Source organism: Cibotium barometz, chromosome 31 (genome assembly GCF_041138505.1).
Source record: "Cibotium barometz isolate CiBa-2024 chromosome 31, ASM4113850v1, whole genome shotgun sequence".
Lineage (NCBI taxonomy): Eukaryota > Viridiplantae > Streptophyta > Polypodiopsida > Cyatheales > Cibotiaceae > Cibotium > Cibotium barometz.
This window is the reverse complement of record NC_141076.1, coordinates 27,105,778-27,125,367: the sequence shown is the minus strand read 5'-3', so window position 1 is coordinate 27,125,367 and position 19,590 is coordinate 27,105,778. Positions and strand designations below refer to the sequence as shown.

Below are 19,590 nucleotides of genomic sequence, written 5' to 3'. Positions count from 1 at the left end.
CTCTTGTCCGGATAGACGTGGGCGAGGCCCCGAGTGAGGGACCCTACCTCGTGCAAGAAGTGCTAATTTCCGTGCTAGCACACCTTAATTCGTTGCGCGGAGGGGACAGGGATCTTTCAGTCGGTGCCCCAAGGCCTATCTTCACATGCTTTTATTGCCATGGCCAAGGCCACCTGAAGTCGGAGTGTGAAATATGGAGAAAGCATAAGCAGAAATAGAGGGAGCCCAAACTTCTACTTTTGGTCAACCTGTAGCAAACACGGTGGAAATCCAAGCTTTGGATGAGCAAGCAATACCCCAGGGGACCACACAAGCGGCCGAATCATCAGCCATGGCGGTGACCACATCCATGCAACCCAAGAATTCGGAGGCGGTGCAAGAACCAACCTCGGATAAGAAGGGGAAGTAGAAAGGGGTCACCTAGCAAGAACAACACAAAGTCTGGGACATAAGTATTCGCTTGGGTGGAGGAGCAGCAGGCCAGTGAGGCGCTGTGGAAAAAGCACCCAGAAAGGCAGAGGCCAAGCTGTCGGCCGGAATCACAATTCAGTTTCCTAGAGATGAGTCTGGAAGAAGAAGGAAAAGTTCCCTCGCCAGTCAAAGAACAATGGCCGGTGCAAGGTGTGGAGACACCACTGTCGGAAGAATGTGCCAAAGCATAGAATCGGGTGGATTACCCCAAGAAGGCTCACAAAAGTTGAACACCAGTCATACAATATATGGGAAGATTTGAAGTGGCACCCAATACACATGTCGGTGGAACAGTTACTCACATTGGTGCTGCCAAGTTTGAGGGAGCAGCTGATAGGTCGCTTGAAACCTTAGGGAGAAGCCCTCATTTATGATGAAGCCATCCCATGATCCTTGCGTCAAGTTGGTTGGAGTGGATATAGCAGAAGTTCTACTAGATGTCATTTCTAGAGTCAATATCCTATTGGATGCAACATGTTGCATGCTCGGGTTGAGAAAATGGAAGCCCGTGCGCCATTCACTGTCAAAATGGTGGATCAGTGATGAGTGCAACCACTCAGATTAATCCATGAACTCACACTTGAGGTATTCGGATATAGTTTCCAGATAGCAGTTGTGGTGCTCCGGATGGAGGATATCAAAGGAGCTTATACAATATTGCTCGGCAGTGGCCAAGCACGGATCAAGCAAGATTGGGATTTTGATATGATCACTATCCAGCATGGAAAGAAGAAAATAAAGATCTCTGTTGCCACTAGGCAGAAGGTGGAGAAACCAGCCCGGTCGAAAATAGCCAAAGGAGTCAACATGCTTGAAGGGCTAAACCTTGATGAGGAGGAGCAGTATCTCCAACAAAATGGTAATTTGATCAGCCTGTTTGAGGTTGATGTAGTCTGGATAATGGGCAAATATCAAGCAAGCAGTCCACACAAGGATAAGGTTCCCAAGGATCAGTCTGCTCCATGGGCAGAAGGACACAGTCCGGATACAACAAAAAAAAAATATGAGGCTCTGGTCAAGGAAGGCACTACGTCAAGCCTACAACAACTCATTGCAACAGAAAAGGCCTTTGACAAAGATCTCAGGCACTCCAAGAGGGTCAAAGAGGATGAATTGATGGAAATGAACCTCGGAACTAATGATGACCCCAAGATGGTCGGGGTTAGTGCCAAGTTGGATACTGAGTTCAGAGAAGAAGTCGGGGTGTTACTCACTTCCTTCAAAGATGTGCTTGCATGGAGCTCCACTCACCTTCTACCAACACTGGATCAATCTAAAGGAAGATGACTAACTCCCTTTTTAGAAACAAAGATACCACATGAACCCGAACTATGCCAAAAGGGTGAAGGAAGAAATAGACAAGCTGCTACTACAAGTTGGATTGGCATATATCCGATTGATTGAGTGACATAGTTGTCCCCAATCATGATTGTGCCCAAGAAAAACCAAAAGTTGAGGGTATGTGTAGATTAGCAAAAACTGAATGCTGCAACCATCTCATATCCTTTTCCCTCCAAGGTCAAGGTGAGCCAGACAACCCTGACTCCAACCAAATGAGAAAGACCTGAGAAGATTTTTGGGGCAAGTCAGATGGCACAGCCGAATGCTCAAATACCTCACCCATGTAGCAGTTAACTTAAACCAACAGATGGTGCAAATCAAAACACCTTTGACCAAGTAGTTGAGGCAGGCAAATTTCAACTGGATAGCAGAATGTGACATCGTGTTCCAACATTTCAAGCTCATGTTGTCAGAAGTGCCTATTGTCCAAGCTCCAAACTGGGAACTCCCCTTTCACATCTTTATGAATACCTCTGATGTGGCAATTGGTAGTGTTCTGATGCAAGAGGCCAAGAAGAAATGGTTCCGGTCTATCTACTACGTCAATCAAAGGCTCTCTAATGCTGAGTAGAACTACTCAATCACACATAGAGAAGCCCTTGGCATGACCTGCCGAATGCTCAGCTATTCATAACTGACACAGTCATCCCCATCCCCCTAGACATGGTATGATGAAATGCTAACATTTATTGTCGCAGAAGTAGATTGCAATCCGCAGCCGGCACTTCCAAGTCATAGTAGGCCACTTATACAAGAAAGGGATTGACCAAATCCTCTGGAGGTGTATCCCCCACCATATGAGCAGGAAGTTGTCCTCAGAGAAGCTCACCAAAGAATTAGTGGAGGCCACTTCGCTGGAGAAGTTACCGAAAGGAAAATCCTCCAAGCAAGACTCTGGTGGTCTTCACACTTGAATTATGTATATGTAAACAATGGCATGGAAAATAGAATTTGAAGAGGCAAAACAAGAAGGGTGATCTTCACACGTTTGCCATATGCTTCAATGCACAACTTTCTTATCGATTAAGAAGTTGAACTCTACGGCATGTACTTATAACAATTCAAAGCCATCATTTAAAGGTATAGATGCTAGTAATTATCATAATTTCTAGACCTCCAATAGTAAGATATGTGCACGTAATTACACATTCGAGGCATTCAAAATATACGCTAGCGAGTAGTTATCGTGATTTCTAAACCTATGCCTATGAACCCTATATTGATCTCGAGGGGGCTTGATGCTCGTTGTTGATAAATCGCAATGGCACAAATTAATCTTTTCCAATTAGCATTAATCCTGTGAAGTATATAATTGTGTGTGATAGAGCAGTACTTATACAAATCATAACCATTTCATGCACCTGGCCTCTTAGCTACTTGACTAAGGGGACGACAATTTTATTTGTTTGATGCATTTGTAAGGTCGCTCCATCATAATAAGCAAGTTATGAGCATCATGTGAATATAAATCTCACGCATAAACCATAATTTGAGGCGAGGCGTTGCTACACACTCGTAACATGAGCTTTATGTAAAATATTATATCACCCTTAAACCCGCGTTGTTGCACTCGTATTGAAGATTGAAGCAACTGCATGAGCTGATAGCTCAGAAGGTCAAGTCATAGACCTGGGTCTCATCAGGGTTGAAGACACCCCAGTGCTGCTCATAAGCCGGGCTCGACGGTTTGAGATCCTCGTTGAAGAGAGAGAATATGTAGGTTTGAATGAGCACGTTTGGGCGCTTAGGGGTACCCGTGGGAACGTGGGCTACGAGGTTGCTGTTGTAAGTGTGGGCGTTGTCGACCGTGGCGGCCGCGTCACCCTGGGAAGGCCACCCGCTCTCCGTGACCACGACGGGTATGTCGTTATGGCCCATGGCAGCCATGGCTGCGATGAGGGTGTCGACCTGTGCGTCGAAGAGGTTGGTGTAGTGAAGGCCGTTGCCCGAATCCGTATTGTCAGTCCCTGGCTCAAAGAGAGCATAGGGCAACGGCACCTGGCTGCTGGCGATGTAAGAGAAGAAGGGATAGACGTTGGCTAGGAAGGGAGCCCCGGTTTGCGAGAGGAAGTTTAGAATGGAGCTCATTTGGGATTGGATTCCGGTGGAGAAGGTTCCCGCTGATGGAGGGTAGGAGTGTGCAGAGTCTATCACGTCCATGGCGTGGCTGGTGGACACCAGGATGCTGCCCTGCAGGTTGGCGGCCTGCAGCGCGCTGTAGACGTTAGTCATGGCTGGGTACAAGTACTGTGTGTACAGTGTACTGGATTGGGTGAGCACTTCGTTTCCCACCGCGATGCACTTGATGGAGGAGGCATAGGGGACTATGTTGGTCTGCACCCAATTGCTGGCGCCGCTGGTGGACGCAAGGCCAGCCAACTCGTCGTTCTGGGCGCCGACGATGAGAGATATACCCGAGTTCTCGAAGGCAGCCAGCACTTCGTTGTTTGTGTCGTAGATCCTCACCTTGTCTATGTTGTTGGATTTGAGCAGGCTTACCACTTGGCTAGGAAGAGGGAGATTGTCCCCGTTTCGGCCATACGCTACGCCCACCGTAGACCCTGTCAATGCAAATATGCCACAGCGGTGACCGTTACTAATTGGCCGCATCAGCAGCAGCTGTGCAAATCTGAGTATTACAAGAGTGTTACCTGAAGCTTGATGTAGTAGCTGAATGGAACATAGTACTGACAGTAACCACAAGGCCACGCCGCAGCTTGGGAAGAGAGCCATGGTTGATTAGAATCCAAGTTAACAGACAAGGCCGAGCTGCCTCCCGCTTTATACCATGATGGTATAAAAGTCAAAGTAAACATCAAGCAGAGCACGAGTCTTTTGCAGCACGTTTCAGGCTTGGCATGACCTTGACTCGACTGACGTGCAATTAGCGATGTCTAGAAAGCCCGACCGACGAAAAAACGGTGGGAATGCTGACTTTTCGTCAAAATAATATGTTTTCTTTTCTTTCTCTTTTTTTTAAAAAAAGAAGAAAGGATTGAAATTAACACCACGTATACAAGTCTCATACCACCACCACCACTGCCCGTAATTCGTACAAGGGTGCACATCCAAGAGATAGACAAGGCCTACTTTAAACACATTCCTGTGTGTGTGTGTGTGTGTGTGTGTGTGTATATATATAGAGAGAGAGAGAGAGAGGGGGGGGAGAGAGAGAGCAAACATAAATATTTTCTTAGATGGTTTGCTAAAAAATGAATATAAAAAATATATTTTGCTGGGATAGTTTATTAGAAAAAATGAACATATCTAGTAAAAGTCTGGATCTAGTAAAAGTGGAACACTTCCTAGTTCTTCATTCTAGGAAAACACGTGCTATATAGAAAATAAACTAGCAATAAATTACCAGTAAAAAGTTGCTATACAGCAAAAGTCATGAAAGTGTAATTGATCTAGGAGAACTTTCCTATATAGCAATCTATATAGTAAAATATTGATATATAGTAATCAGTTTTAATCAACAAATTGCTATATAGTAATCAGTAATCATCAAATTACTATATCGTAAGATATTACTATATATAGTAAATTATTGCTATATAGCAAATCAATGTGTAAAAAACCACTATACAGTAATATTATATAAAAAATTTCTAAGAGGAAGATGAGATTTTGTTAAGACAAATACAGTGAAAATCAAGTTTTTTTTAAACTAAGTGTTATTATTCTAATGATTTCTATATATACTAGAGAATATTGTACTATTATGTAGATATCGAAAGACACACATGTTATCTTTGAGCGAGAGAGAGAGAGAGAGAGAGAGAGAGAGAACAAAGACATACGTTCACGAGTCATACGCATCCATCAAGAAGAGGAATACCTTGGATGCATTGGCTACTTGTCATGCTATTGTAGTAAATAGGGCATTAAATAGTCCCAAACGAGCAAGCGCTCAATGTTTTTCTTATATTCATCAAAAAATGGTGTGATAGTTAACTTATCATTAGGTGAAATATGGACTCTCATTTTTGCCCCTTAAGGATTTCCACACCTCCTCTCTCTAGAAAAATGGGCTCATGGTGAAATTTTCACAAATCAACTTAGAAGTGAGCGGAGTTTGGACATTTGGAATCTACTCTTCGAGACCTTTCCAATGATATATAGCATGATAAGCAATTTTGAATATTCAAGAAGTCCCCAAATTGGTGATGATGTGGCATGTTGCAAAAATTTCACCATGAGCCCATTTTTCTAGATAGAGAGAGGAGGTGTGGAAATCCTTAAGGGGCAAAAATGAGAGTCCATATTTCACCTAATGCTTGAACTATTGCATCTACTGAAGAAAATAAGTCTTTGTTTCTCTCCATAATTAGCGATGTCTAGTAGCCCCCCCTTCACTCAACTGACGTGAAATAAGCGATGTCTGGTAAGGCCAACCAACTCGACTGATATGCAATAAGCGATGTCTCGTAAGCAAAAACGGTGCGGATGCTTATTTTTCGTCAAAGATAATATGTTTTCTTTTCTTTCTTTCTTTTTTAAGAAAGGATTGAAACTAACAGAAAATGGATATTTACACCTATACAACTCTCATACACCACTCTCCGTAATTCGTACAAGGGTGCACATCCACATATCACACTCGTTCACTTCTACCACCAACTAAGCTACTGCCCCGCAGTATAAGAATATGTTTTCACCATTGAGACAAGAAAAATGTTAAATGTAGCTGACCAAAACCAAAATAAATAACCAAGATTTCTCAATTGCAAGTGGATCTTAAGCAGTTTGGCCCTCCTAACTAACACTGGTCTTTTTTTTCAATAACAAAACCAATTACTATGACTTTCATAAAGTTCTCTTCTTTCAGGTTTCTTTCCAACAAAACAAGACAGCATCCTCTTTTTTCTCTACTCTTGTAACACCATGTTCAAAAGAACACAAGTTAAATATGCACTTCTCAAGCACAAAGAGATAGCTAACAAAGAAATGCAAGGCAATGAATGCTCCCCGGCTATGGTGCCAAAGATGTTACTACTATGGAAACCCTACCCTAACGTGTCGTGGAAAGTTGCCTATTTGCCAAGCTCGTGCATGGCTCAAGAGCTCCATTGTAGCCGCTCGTCTCATCGCCGTCCTCCTGCACTCATATCACAAAGGCGGTTGCTCTAATCCAACGGGTGATGCAAGCTCTCTCGCGAAGATCATGTGGGATTTCCATGGAAGAGGATTGTGTTGGTAGCCCTAATTACTCAAAAGAGAGAGAGAGAGGGGGAGGAAACAAGAGGGAACAAGTGATTAGCCTTAATCAATTAATTTGCACAAATTGGAGAATGAGTTACACAAAAGAGAAATTGGCTTTTATAGTTCCAAGCCTTTTCCCACTAGGCTGCTCAAGAGTAAGTGATCCGGGGCGCTCAAGAGGGGCGCTCAGGAGTAAGTGATCTGGGACACCCAAAACATAGTTACAAGGCTTTTCTCTATGGTTTGGCCAACTGACCAAGATCCTCTTGTCGGTCCTTTGAAGCTTGATACTTGGGAGTGTTGGATATGATAATTAAACTAAGGAGATTGATCAAAACATACTCAAGGTGGATCAAAGATTGTACAAAACATCATGAATATGAGAGACAAAAATCTGGTATATGCAGAAAATTGATATGAGATTAGCACAAGAAGACACTAATTATGTTTAGACATGAACCAAACTTACATAATCACTTGATCACGACTTGTACCTTATTTAGAGACTCCTCTACCCTATTTTTAGTTACATGAGTTGCATGAACAACATGCACCAACCATTTGTAGGCTTTACACACCACCACTGACCACAACCACATATTAAATTGGACTAAGGAGTTGGGATTACATTTATCCAACAATCCCCCCTTAAGACCGTCTTACAAAAACATGAACAAGACTAACATACCTCCTTGACACAATGAGTAAGAGTCCCCCCTTAACAATAACATAGGGTAGTGTACTCTCCTCTACAACTCGTCAAGTTGGAACAACAAAAGTCTTGACTCAACCACATACATGACATAATCTAAAAAGCATACTCATCATCTACATCTTTTATACTAAGACTAGAACAAAGATTTGTTTCTTCTTATTGGTTGACTTCTTCAACCACATGTGCCTTTGCTAGCTTTTGATCTTTTTGGTAGCACTTTGAGGATGGATGATTCGTCTTTCCACAATACTCACAAGGATGTTTGGAGAAACAATCCTTAGTAAGATGATTTGTACGACCACAAATAGTGCACTTCTTCTTTGCCGATGTCATAGTAATAGCATATGCATAAGGATCTATCACATCCTTTGTAATCTTCTTATCTTCTTCCTGCAAAGAATTTATGATACTTTCCAAAGAAGGGACTCGCTCCTTCTCTTTAAGTACCGTCACAATTTGTCTAAAGCTTGAAGATAAGCTTTTAAGCAGGATAGCAATAGCATCTTCTTCAGGAACAGGAGATTTAACATAAACCAACTGTGTCATTAAGCTCTTCAACCTATTAATCAAAGCTGCCAAATTTTCATTACTCTCCATGGTTAGATCAAAGAGTTGTATCTTTAAACTGATCTTGGAATGCTTTGCCTTTGCACCAAAAGTACGTTCTAATAATTTCCAAGCTTCCATAGCTGACTCAACATCATCAATATAATGAATAAAATCATCTTCTAAAGCAGTAATGATAATACCAAGTGCTTGCTCATCTTTTGCTTGAAGTGCAGCCGTTGTAGCTCTTGTAACTGCAGTAGAAATACCTGCTTCATCATCAATAAGTGGCTTGACCGTACTCCAAAGATTTTTCTTCATGAGGTAGCCCTTCACCTTGATTTGCCAAGTATGAAACCCAGTTCCATTGAATTTGTCGGGAAATTTGGAACTCATGATGATGAAATATGATAATTGATGTTGAAAACTTGCTCACATAGATGACTTAAGTCCAAATAGTAAAAATATCATCAATATAAATCAAAATAGGTATCACCATGTTGGAGGAGCAAAAATTGCAGAAAAGAGGCGACTGAAAATTAGCTCCGTACATAGCAGCTACGATGGACCATATGCTCCAAGATTTTGTGTGCTGAATCTTCACTTGATGGACTTGGATCACCTCAAAGGAATTGAGCCAATTCGAAGAGACCACAGTGAATTGTTGCGCTGAATAAAAAACGGACTGTCTGGCTGGCGATGACGAATTCGTGCAGCTACGTCGAAATTGAGCATTGAGCTTCGAATTAGGGTTCCCTCAGGTGCAAGCACGGAAGCAATCTATAGCATGTGGTTCAAACAGAGAAAAACTGGCTATGGTGATTAAGAAATTGATTAAGATTTTTACGAATAAACTAAACCTAATTGGGTCAAGCTCTGATACCAAATGTTGGATATGATAATTAAACTAAGAAGATTGATCAAAACATACTCAAGGTGGATCAAAGATTGTACAAAACATCATGAATATGAGAGACAAAAATCTGGTATATGCAGAAAATTGATATGAGATTAACACAAGAAGACACTAATTATGATTAGACATGAACCAAACTTACATAATCACTTGATCACAACTTGTACCTTATTTAGAGACTCCTCTACCCTATTTTTAATTGCATGAGTTGCATGAACAACATGCACCAACCATTTGTAGGCTTTACACACCAACCACCACTGACCACAACCACATATTAAATTGGACCAAGGAGTTGGGATTACATTTATCCAACAGGGAGCGTCTTTAGGGCGTTTCCCTCATCAAATGACTGGACTTACAATATAGCACGGTGCCCATTACATAAGTGTGCAGACATAGTTGTCATAGGAATGTGTTAACCAATATGTGGTTAACATACTCCCCTTCCTAAAGTCGATCGCGTCCTCGTGATCGGTGAGGGGTTGTCGAGGCACGTGGGGAAGTGTTACACTTGGTTGGTTCTCCTGTCTCTTCAGAAATGAGAGGGGGTAGGAGAGTTAGTGAGATGGAAAGAAGTTAGTGAATTAGTTTACAAGGCTTTTCTCTATGGTTTGGCCAACTGACCAAGATCCTCTTGTCGGTCCTTTGAAGCTTGATACTTGGGAGCGTCTTTAGGGCGTTTCCCTCATCAAATGATGGGATTTACAATATAGCACGGGTGCCCATTACATAAGTGTGCAGACATAGTTGTCATAGGAATGTGTTAACCAATAGGTGGTTAACATACTCCCCTTCCTAAAGTCGATCGCGTCCTCGTGATCGGTGAGGGGTTGTCGAGACACGTGGGGAAGTGTCACACTTGGTTGGTTCTCCTGTCTCTTCAGAAATGAGAGGGGGTAGGAGAGTTAGTGAGATGGAAAGAAGTTAGTGAATTAGTGTGATAAAGTATCCAACTAGTCTGATGGGCTCTTATGAGTTTTCTTTTTTGTATATGCCCAATATTACAAAAAAGTTAGTGAGATGGAAAGAAGTTAGTGAATTGGTGTGATGAAGTATCCAACTACTCTGATGGGCTCTTATGAGTTTTCTTTTTTGTATATGCCCAATATTACTCTTTATTTTGTTTTTTGTGTTTTTTTTTAAATTGCCTTTGCGGAGGGACATCCTCATATTAGAGGAGTCAAAGTACTTGAATGAGTAGACTAGCATGGAATACTTAATGACCAATATCCCAGTGGTAGGTGGTATGATTAAAGAGGAGTTCGTAAAACAATGGGGTTAGTAAGGAAGTGGCAAAAGGGGGGAATTTTAGAGGGACAAGGAGGCAACATGCATGGAGACTACTTGCGCTCCGAGATGCTGTATATCGATGGTGATGTTCATGAAGCTCTAGCATCTTTGTCAAGACATCGTGATGGGTATCTTGATCCCGTGGATGTTGAGTCATCAGGTTGCAGTGTTCTCTCTTTTTCTTTTTATGCTTTGTCTTCTTCAGCCATTGGAGCTCTGGAATCTTGTGTTGATAGTGGTAGTCGATGTCAAGGATCCATAGGTGTTGAGCCAAAGAAGAAGTTTTTGGTAGGATTGATTAGTCTACATGAAGCGCAAGTATTCGGGTGTAATAGGGGTGATTAAGAAGATCCAAGCAATGGGTCGTACCATGGACCAGGCTTGCACCCACCATGGTCCCCCCATCTAGAGATGTACCTGGATGTCTGTCGATGATGAAGATTTATGCGATGTGTGCGCATAGGACATTAGGATTTTTTTGGACCCAAAGAGGGCCTCTTGGATTAACTTTTGATTTAGGAATGGACCAATAGGAAGAGAGATGGGTGCACATTTTTGACTTCTTTGACCCTAGGGGGCCTAGGCTTTGGTTTGCTAATGGTGCCTAATTACTACTCTTGTTCCCCTACCTCCTGGGCCCAAACTTAGAGGTCCCCCCACCTAGAATCGTATAGATTAAAAACCCTAAAAATTAAAAAAAATTAATTATTTTCCAAAAGTGTGTTTTCCCTCTCAAACTTCCCCCCAGCATACTCTAGTTTGGAAAGCTCATTTGGAACCTCTTTCTTCCTCTTCTAAGCTCTCCATTGCTGCAGAAACTCCATACCTCTCAAGCTCTCCCTCCTTCTCAAGCTCCCTCAGTCTCAAGCTTCCTCTCCCTCTTTCTTCCTTTCTAAGCTCTCCATTGCTGCAGAAACTCCATCCCTCTCAATCTCCCTCTCTCTCTATCTCTCAAGCTCCCTCCCTCTCCATTGCTATAGAAACTCTATCCCTCTTTAGTATACTCTAGGTTCAGGAAGCCTATTCTCAATCTCTAACCCTCTTTTAAGCTTTCCATTGCTGCACTGAAAACCCTAAACTTTCTCTCCTCTCCACTCCTCTGTTGTAAAACAAACTTTTCTTTTCCCTTCTTCTCTTTTCTTACCACCATGGCCTCTTCCAGTAATGTGAGAAGACATAGGGAGAAGGTGGAAGATCTTGTGCTGCATAACACGAGATGAGAATGGAGTTTGGGCTCCAACAAGATTCAGGGTTGGGTCTTGGGTCTACATACAGCCAAGCTCTAAGGGACCACATCGAGTGCGTCAACTGGGGAATATACTACATCATTGGAAGGGGCGGCTACAAGGCTTCAAGCATACTAAGAAGGAAGGATTGGTTGCCATAGTGCAACACGTGTATACCCTTGGAGACCTATACATTCAAGGCCCAACGCCCAAGGTTTCCTTCAAATTGTCAGTGTAATATAAACACAGCTTTAACAACATGCTAATATTGGATTTTTTGTTTCAACTTTTCTTATGATTCTCCATTTTCTTATGTCTTTCTGCAGATATTTTCCTCTCTAATTATGTTGAGGAACAACCACTCCAAAGCCTCACTGGAGTTTTCTATGTTATGCATGCATCCATTGGAGAGGCAATGTTTGTATCTCAAAGCCCAAGTGATCTTGTACAGAACAATATCTTTTTCTTTTCTCACTAATATTTTGTAGATAAAAAACCAGGTTTATTTGGCAAGCTAGAAGAGATCTCCAACCCCCATCTTAACAATCCCAAATGGCCCAAACCTGATGCTTGGAACATCTTATGCTTAAAGTTTAAGATGGTAAGTGATATCAAGACATCACTCAAGTTTTTAAAGGCATCTAGGTCAATAGGGCTAAATTGGTTTTGTCCTTTACATGTTTTTGTGCACATGTTCAATTCCATGCCAATGCATCAAACAAAAACAATGTATATTTGAAGGAGGTACGGTCTGACCTCATTCAAGGATTACTAGGAGAGGGTTGGGAGGTTAATGAGGGATCACATCAAGGTGATGTGTACAAGTGCAATGTAGTAGATTCTATAAGAGTTGAGCCAACAAATGAATTATCAGAACAAAATGATAATTCATTCTCAAGATCAGACTCATCAAACCATGAGCGGTATGCTTTCCTGGTTGCCTTAATGGCCGGGGTTAATTCATTCTCTACAATATTGCGGACTTTCCCATAGTTCCATTGGGATAGGGGAGCGCTCCACGATAGTGTCTACTACCCTATCCCAGTCTCCTATTTCTTACTAGCTGAACCGAGGTCATCAATTGCGTTGTTGACTCGATCTCGGTTTTGTAGGACGTTAGAGGTGGGCGCCTGATAGCATAGGTTTGATCTAACGTCATCCTCTAGGACAGAGGAGATTTATGTTAGCTACCTAGGAAGTTGCAGAAAACTCCCTCCAACTTACCGCCCGTCTTTCAGGTTCTTAAAGACACGCTCTATTTGGTACATGCATCTGCACTACCAAAGATGGATGCAAAAGCACGGGACATGGATCCCACTTCAAGCCTCAGAAGAAGAAATTGTGCCTATTGAGGTAGCTGTGATGATGCAAAATGGATGGATTGAGTGAGTGGCAACAGCAAGTAAGCATTGGGGCCTAGCAGACGTGCATTAACACTTTAGCATCATGGCCTTTGACAATGTGGAAGAGTCAAGTTTCAAGTTGATGAGAAGAAAGGTATATCTGATTCCACTACATGTCTGGAATTAACCCTTACATTTTCTGGTTATTGTGCCACTTGCTATATTTTTACAGATTGGGAAGCATAAGGAGGGGACAACCATGGTCTTAGAATCATGGCAAATGGGGGACCTTGAATTTTCAGCAGCAACGTGCATAGCCCTACCAACACATAGTAGGTATGTGGAAGAGCTTGAAGATGAACTGGGTATATGGGAAAATAGCCTCTGTTCTGATGCACGTGAGGGGAAAGAGTTTCAGGATCGAGGTGAAGGCAATGACGAGCTTTCAAGTCAACAAGGAGATGGAGATCAACATGAAGTAAATGTCACAAGAGAGGCAAAAAATGAAGAGATTATAACAATTTTAGATTAGATGACATGCTTGTAATTTTGTAGCAAGCTCTTTTTTAACCAATCTTTATTTAATTGGAATCTTAATATTTTTACAAACTGTGATTTTTTTGTCTTGTGGTCTACTGTGAAAAGGCCAAACTTTAAATTTTAACTATAAATAGCCAAAGGTGCCTTCTTTCTCATTTTCACGCGATAGAAACCAAGCACGAGCTCACACTATCTCTTTGCATTCACATGGCTACCCACTTTGACAACTTTTGTGAGTTCCTCTCCACCACCCCGTGGCCGGGCAAGAGCGAGCTCTTTGTCATGTTCGCTCGTGAAGTCAACATTGAAAAGTCGCTCGCCCTTGCGTCCCAACATTATGAGACGTAGATTATATACATGGAGCAATACTTGGCTCCCCACTCCATCTCCTTTCCCCACTGCCCCAATGATCGATGGGTGCCTATTGAGTTGCTTAAGTACATTCAACAATATGCCCGCCCCTACATCCAATGCCTTGAATGCTTCATCGACATCTGCATCCCCGCAGGAGCTTACTGCACCTTCAATAAGCAGGAGAGGTGAAGAGGTTGGGGAAGGGAAATTTAGGAACTAGGTTCCTCTCGTGGCTCACGACTTTTGCGTTCCTCATCTCAGTGACGATGAGGATTCGGATGAGGAGGTAGAGATGCCTGCATTACAGTTGGCAAGGTATTTGAGGGATGACAAGGAAGTGAAGGCAGTAGGAACGAGTGCTGGTGTGGAAGAGCAACTTGCATCATCAGAGCAATTTCCAGAGGGTGCACAATCTGCAGCTGAACAGCCCGCTATAGTAGAAGATGTGGGGCCATCTTCCCCACACGAGGAGAGCAAGGTGCTGCCAGAGCTTGAGATCAATCTCTTGAGCACCATTGTGGTGGAAGGTGAAGAATACTTATTTCTTCATGACCTTGAAAAGGCAGCTGGCTTGAGAATGGATGAATGCTTGGGCATTATATGCACATGATGTGAGGTGGACCTTATTAATACATCCAACCTCGGTCCTCACCTAGATAGTGTTGTATTACCCCTTGGAGAATTCTCACTTCTTCATTAGGGATTGGCACTCGCTCTAATCCAAGTTTCTTCTTTGCAATAGGCTATCAAGAGTCATCCAAAAAGCAGCCTTCATTGATTCTCTCTTCTCACTTCTTCATTAGGGATTAACAAGCACTCCTCGGTTTGTGATGCAAGTCCCACTATGTTGTGATGTGCAAGAGTTGAGGCACTGCCTATGATGCTTTGCTCAATTGTTTACAAAATCCTGTTGTGATGTGCTTATAGGCATGTAATTGAACGGTTTGAGAAAGAAGTCGATGGAGCTCAAAATTCCATGGTCCAAGGGCTTCAAAATTGGGAAAATCCTCCTTAATCATGATGATGGCCGTCAAGTAGTAACATATGTCACAAAGTCTTCAATGCTCATCTGTGTTGATAAAGTAGGGTACACAACTTCATACATCAAAACCATTCTTGCTTTTTTACACTTGCTTGCATCCTCAAAAGTCATAATAGCTTGTGAAAACACTAGCTTGAAAAGTATGCGATGCATTTGCATATGTTAAACCCAAAAAAGGCTTACAAACTTGTGGTCCATTGGCTTGAAATGTTTTTGGTGCATATGTATGCATCATTAGTTCAGTATAAGTTTTTTTGCCTTTGCCAAGCTCTTGTTCCAAGCTAGATAATCCATAAGGATTCTTCATGACCGAATCATTAGAATTGTCCACCATGCATTGAAAATTTATTTCAATTCTATCAAACATGTTTTGCATGAAAAACATCATAGTATTAGTGTTCATGTCTCCACCATCCTTAGGCATTTGCAAAACAACATGGCATATGTGGTACATTAGCCTCTTGATGCATTCTCTCATTAACATTGATGTCGGTCTCTTCTTGCATAGCTCCCAGGGCATCTAGCCTTGCATCTTACCTTACATTATTTGAACATGCCTCATCATGCACAATAGCTTCCTTAAAGATGCCCTTGTCTTTGAAGTTTTGACATCTTCCCATCATGCTAGTCTATTTTTAGTTGAAAATATAACTTGAGTGTAGAATGCTCAAAGCTTGTCCAAATCCCTTGGTTTTTGGCTTGTAATGATGAATAGTATCTACTCCCAAGAGGGTTTGGTCAAAGTCAAAGGGCAAGTATATTTTGTTTTTACTTTTTTAGAATAGCCAACTATGTCTATTGACCAACAAAAAAGTAATGAATCGGGGAGTTCAATTTATCTTCTTGAAGCTCTAAGGGAGTACTCTCAGAATATGTAAACACTTGAGCAAGATACAAAATAGGCTATGACTCAATTAGGTTTTTTTTTGCAGTTGACTTATTGGGTTGGGATAGCAAACGGTACCGAAATTGAGAGCTTGATGACTCTAGACATAGCCCTTTAAAGAGTACTAAAGGGCTATGCAAACACTCATAAAATAGCACCACCCAATTTTAACTGAATTAGGATTTGGTGGTCCTCTAGAACATAGTCAAAATGTCCCAAAACTAACATAGTGCATCCCAATTGCATTTTACATTGCTCCAATGCATCAAAAGTTTTATCTGGCAACCTTAGGTATGTATTCGAGTAGCCCTAACTCGATCCATAAGCACCATGTATGTATTTTGGAAAATTTTTAACATAACCTCCTTTGTATTTGCAATCGAATCTCAAATGAAAAAGTGCATCCAATATCAATTGTCAATACATGCACCAATTGTCCATGAATCACATTTGCCCATTTACCACTTCTGATATGTCGAAGAAGCGCTCTTTTTTGTCGATCTCTCGGCCAAGCTTTCTCACTTCCTTACCAAAGCTTAGAGTCCGATTGGCAAGGGTTGAGTCCATGTCTTCACACCATGTACCTAATCCCTTTTCGTATCACTTTTCCACGGCACTCACGGCACAAAAAGTTCAAGGAGCTTAGCCATTATGGTCAGACAAGGAGTTGCTCGGCAGTGTTGTCTTCAAGACAGTTCTTGGGAGATTATTGCTAGCATCTCAACCTGGAATATCTGGAAGGCTAGATGCACTAAGGCCATTGAGGGTACTCCCGTTCTTGTTTCTCAGTGTCTTTGCAAGATTTGGAGTGATATTATTCACACCATTATGGCTACCTGGGCTAGAATCCAAGGATCTTCGAGGTTGCGGAGAGAAAGTGCTCCCAGTTTATGAGAGAGTGGGACATTGGTATCTTTTTCACATCCTCTCATTCGGGACCCTACTGGGAGCACAAGGCTCTTGATTGGTTGAGATCTCCACCTTGCTTGGTGTGAAATCTCCATTTTGTAAAAAATTTTATACTTAATAGAAGTCTCTTTTCTGAAAAAAAAAAGATTATTTTTCTTATTGAGGACTACGTTGAAGATGGATGGGTGCGTTTTCAAGGTTTCATGGAGGAAGGATTTTGCACCCGTGTAGAGCCGGCCATGAAGTAGTGGCAAGATAGAATTTGCACCCTTGTGGAAACGGTCATGAAGTAGCCAGCAGACGGCAGTAGCTACCAAGACGGTGCATATCTTCTTCCTTGTGGAACCGGCCACATGAGGTAGGCTAGCGGCGGCAGTAGAAAAACGACGCCAAGCAGGCCAGCGGCGGCGCACAAGGAGGTCAGCGATAGTAGCCAAACGGCACCAAAACTCTAATCATAACATAAACGGCGCCATAGCACATAACCCTCAGCACAGAGGCGCACATCTCCGCCTCATTTTGTCCACAACAACACATGGGACGCATACACACCTAGGGTCGATAAGGTACACACTGGACGCCTAGGGTCACTGGTATATATAATGGCTGGGTGGTTAAATATGGTATGCCAAGCTAGGTTTGTTTGAGCTATTTTTTAGTCCTTCTTCTTCCTTCTCACGTTTTTTTACATGAGACTAGTTTTCACAGAGCTAGGTTGCCTTGCATGGAAGCCTGAACCAAACAAGGTGCATGATGCAAATGCAGTAATCTACAAGTGTACTTTATAACTTTCCAAAAAGCAAAGAGAAGGGGTTTTGTAAAAGTTGAAGGAGGACACATATGTAAACCTTGAAGGAATGAGGAAAGGAGTCATTGGCAATATCGAGGTATAATGTAAACCTCTCCATGCATGCAGGTCAAGCCTGCATGTTCAAGTGCAAGGTATATGCATATCAAATTTGCAAAGGCATATACATGTATGAAAATTGTCTCTTGTTGGGAAGGGATATGCATTAACACCTACAGTTCTACAACATCGACTCACTACAACTTTGCAACATCAACAAATTGTTGATGAAAGAACAGAGGATTTCAAAGCAACCCGATCCCTACATATGGTTAGAAAGGACATCATGACCAGCTTACACCAACAAGCTAGAAGGAAGAAAGATAGTGTGGGAAGGGGTTCAGCTGCTCCAACTGCGAAGATCTTGAAGACTAAGCTTAACATAATATAGATCCAAGCATGCAAGATTAAGGAAGATGCTACACATGAGAAACCGACGAGAGGAGCAAAGTGTTACTCTTGAATATATAAAAGGGCTTCATAAGAAGCATGAACAATGTTTCCTTCCATTTGAGTGTAGTAGAGGTATCTGCTCTATCAGTAGGCCCATACCACCACTAAGGATTAGAGACTATGTGTTCTATCTTGAAGGGGACCATGATGGAAGCCCACTTTTGCATGGCCATTCATTGGATGCTTTTGATTTTACATGGCATTCATCTACTTTTATGAGATGAGTCTAAAGATAGGAAATAAAGTACATACTCAAGCGATAAGCTTTTGGTCTGACCGGTGGAGTGTCATTTGAACATGCCAAGTTTTCATCTAATGGAGAAGAAGTCACTTGTTCATATCTCATATAATGGATGTGGAGTTAGGAATCCTATTTCTTTGCTTGCCCATGTGTTGAGTGAGAGCAAGTTAAAATGGTGACTTCTTATTTTTATGGCAAAGCTAAGAAATGGTGGTTGCAAGCAAGGCAAGATTTTAAATGGTTTTGGAAAAGTTTAGCCTATGATGTTGTTCAAAACTTTGTGGATGCTCGGGAAGAAAATGAGCTTTAGAAATATATGTATGCAATTTCTACATGATGATTCCTTGACTAGTTATGCAAAGGATTATTGGTATCTCTCCTTCTTTAAGTCGCATCTCAAGGAGAAGGAAAGCATTGAAGGGTTTGTACAAATATTAGGCAATCAAAATGTTTATTGCATTATGGAGAAGGATAATCTCATTGCTCTTGGTGAAATCTTAGTATTGTGTGGACTTTTCTACATACACACTACATCACTTTGTGGGCATCCCATATGTAGTTCACTTCAATCCATAGCTCCTTTCGAACATTGTCATTATTTTATGAGGAGGTTTCAAAAGAAGATGGTGATACCAATGAGGCATGCAAAGGAGATTTTATGTATTCCATTATGGCTGAAAATGAACTTGTGGACAGCCATGACTCTTCAAGTGAATATGAAGTCGAAGAGGAGCAAGTGGAAGTCTCTCTTGTGGGGAGTGAGGGCATGGACAATGATTCAAGGGATGATGGAACTATTTCCCACAAGAGGATAGCCAAATCCAAATAGATCATGTTAATGGGTCACACATATATGGAGCAAGTGGAAGTCTCTCTTGTGGGGAGTGTGGGCATGGACAATGATTCAAGGCATGATGGATCTATTTCCCACAAGAGGATAGCCAAATCCAAATAGATCATGTTAATGGGTCACACATATATGGAGCTCCTATGCAACAAATTAAGTGCAAAGGGTCTTTGATTATCTTGAAAGCGAGATGGGTTTATGTTTAGTGATGATCGTGCTGTGTTGGATCAAGTGGCTCAATTGAGATCATCCATTCTCGCAAGTCTTTGAAGGGATGCAAGGAAGGTAGCACGCAAAACTCCACTATGAGTGAAAATGCATAAATGTGAAAAGCTAGTACTCTATAAAGTAAGAAAACAAGTATGAGAATATTTATGTAACTATGCAACTATATTTCTAACATAAGTATAACATG

The 19,590-nt window shown here is 41.8% G+C and overlaps 1 protein-coding gene across 1 annotated transcript; it reads right to left on the bottom strand.

Moving 5' to 3' along the window:
- Positions 1 to 3,314: 3,314 nt before the first annotated feature.
- LOC147620683 (glucan endo-1,3-beta-glucosidase-like) lies at positions 3,315 to 4,551 on the bottom strand. The gene is made up of 2 exons (XM_086825449.1): positions 4,464 to 4,551; positions 3,315 to 4,373 (listed from the first exon to the last, which is right to left on the bottom strand). Exons 1-2 carry the CDS (start codon positions 4,543 to 4,545, stop codon positions 3,421 to 3,423), a joined length of 1,035 nt encoding a protein of 344 aa, XP_086681575.1. The 5' UTR covers positions 4,546 to 4,551; the 3' UTR covers positions 3,315 to 3,420.
- Between the last annotated feature and the right edge of the window lie 15,039 nt (positions 4,552 to 19,590).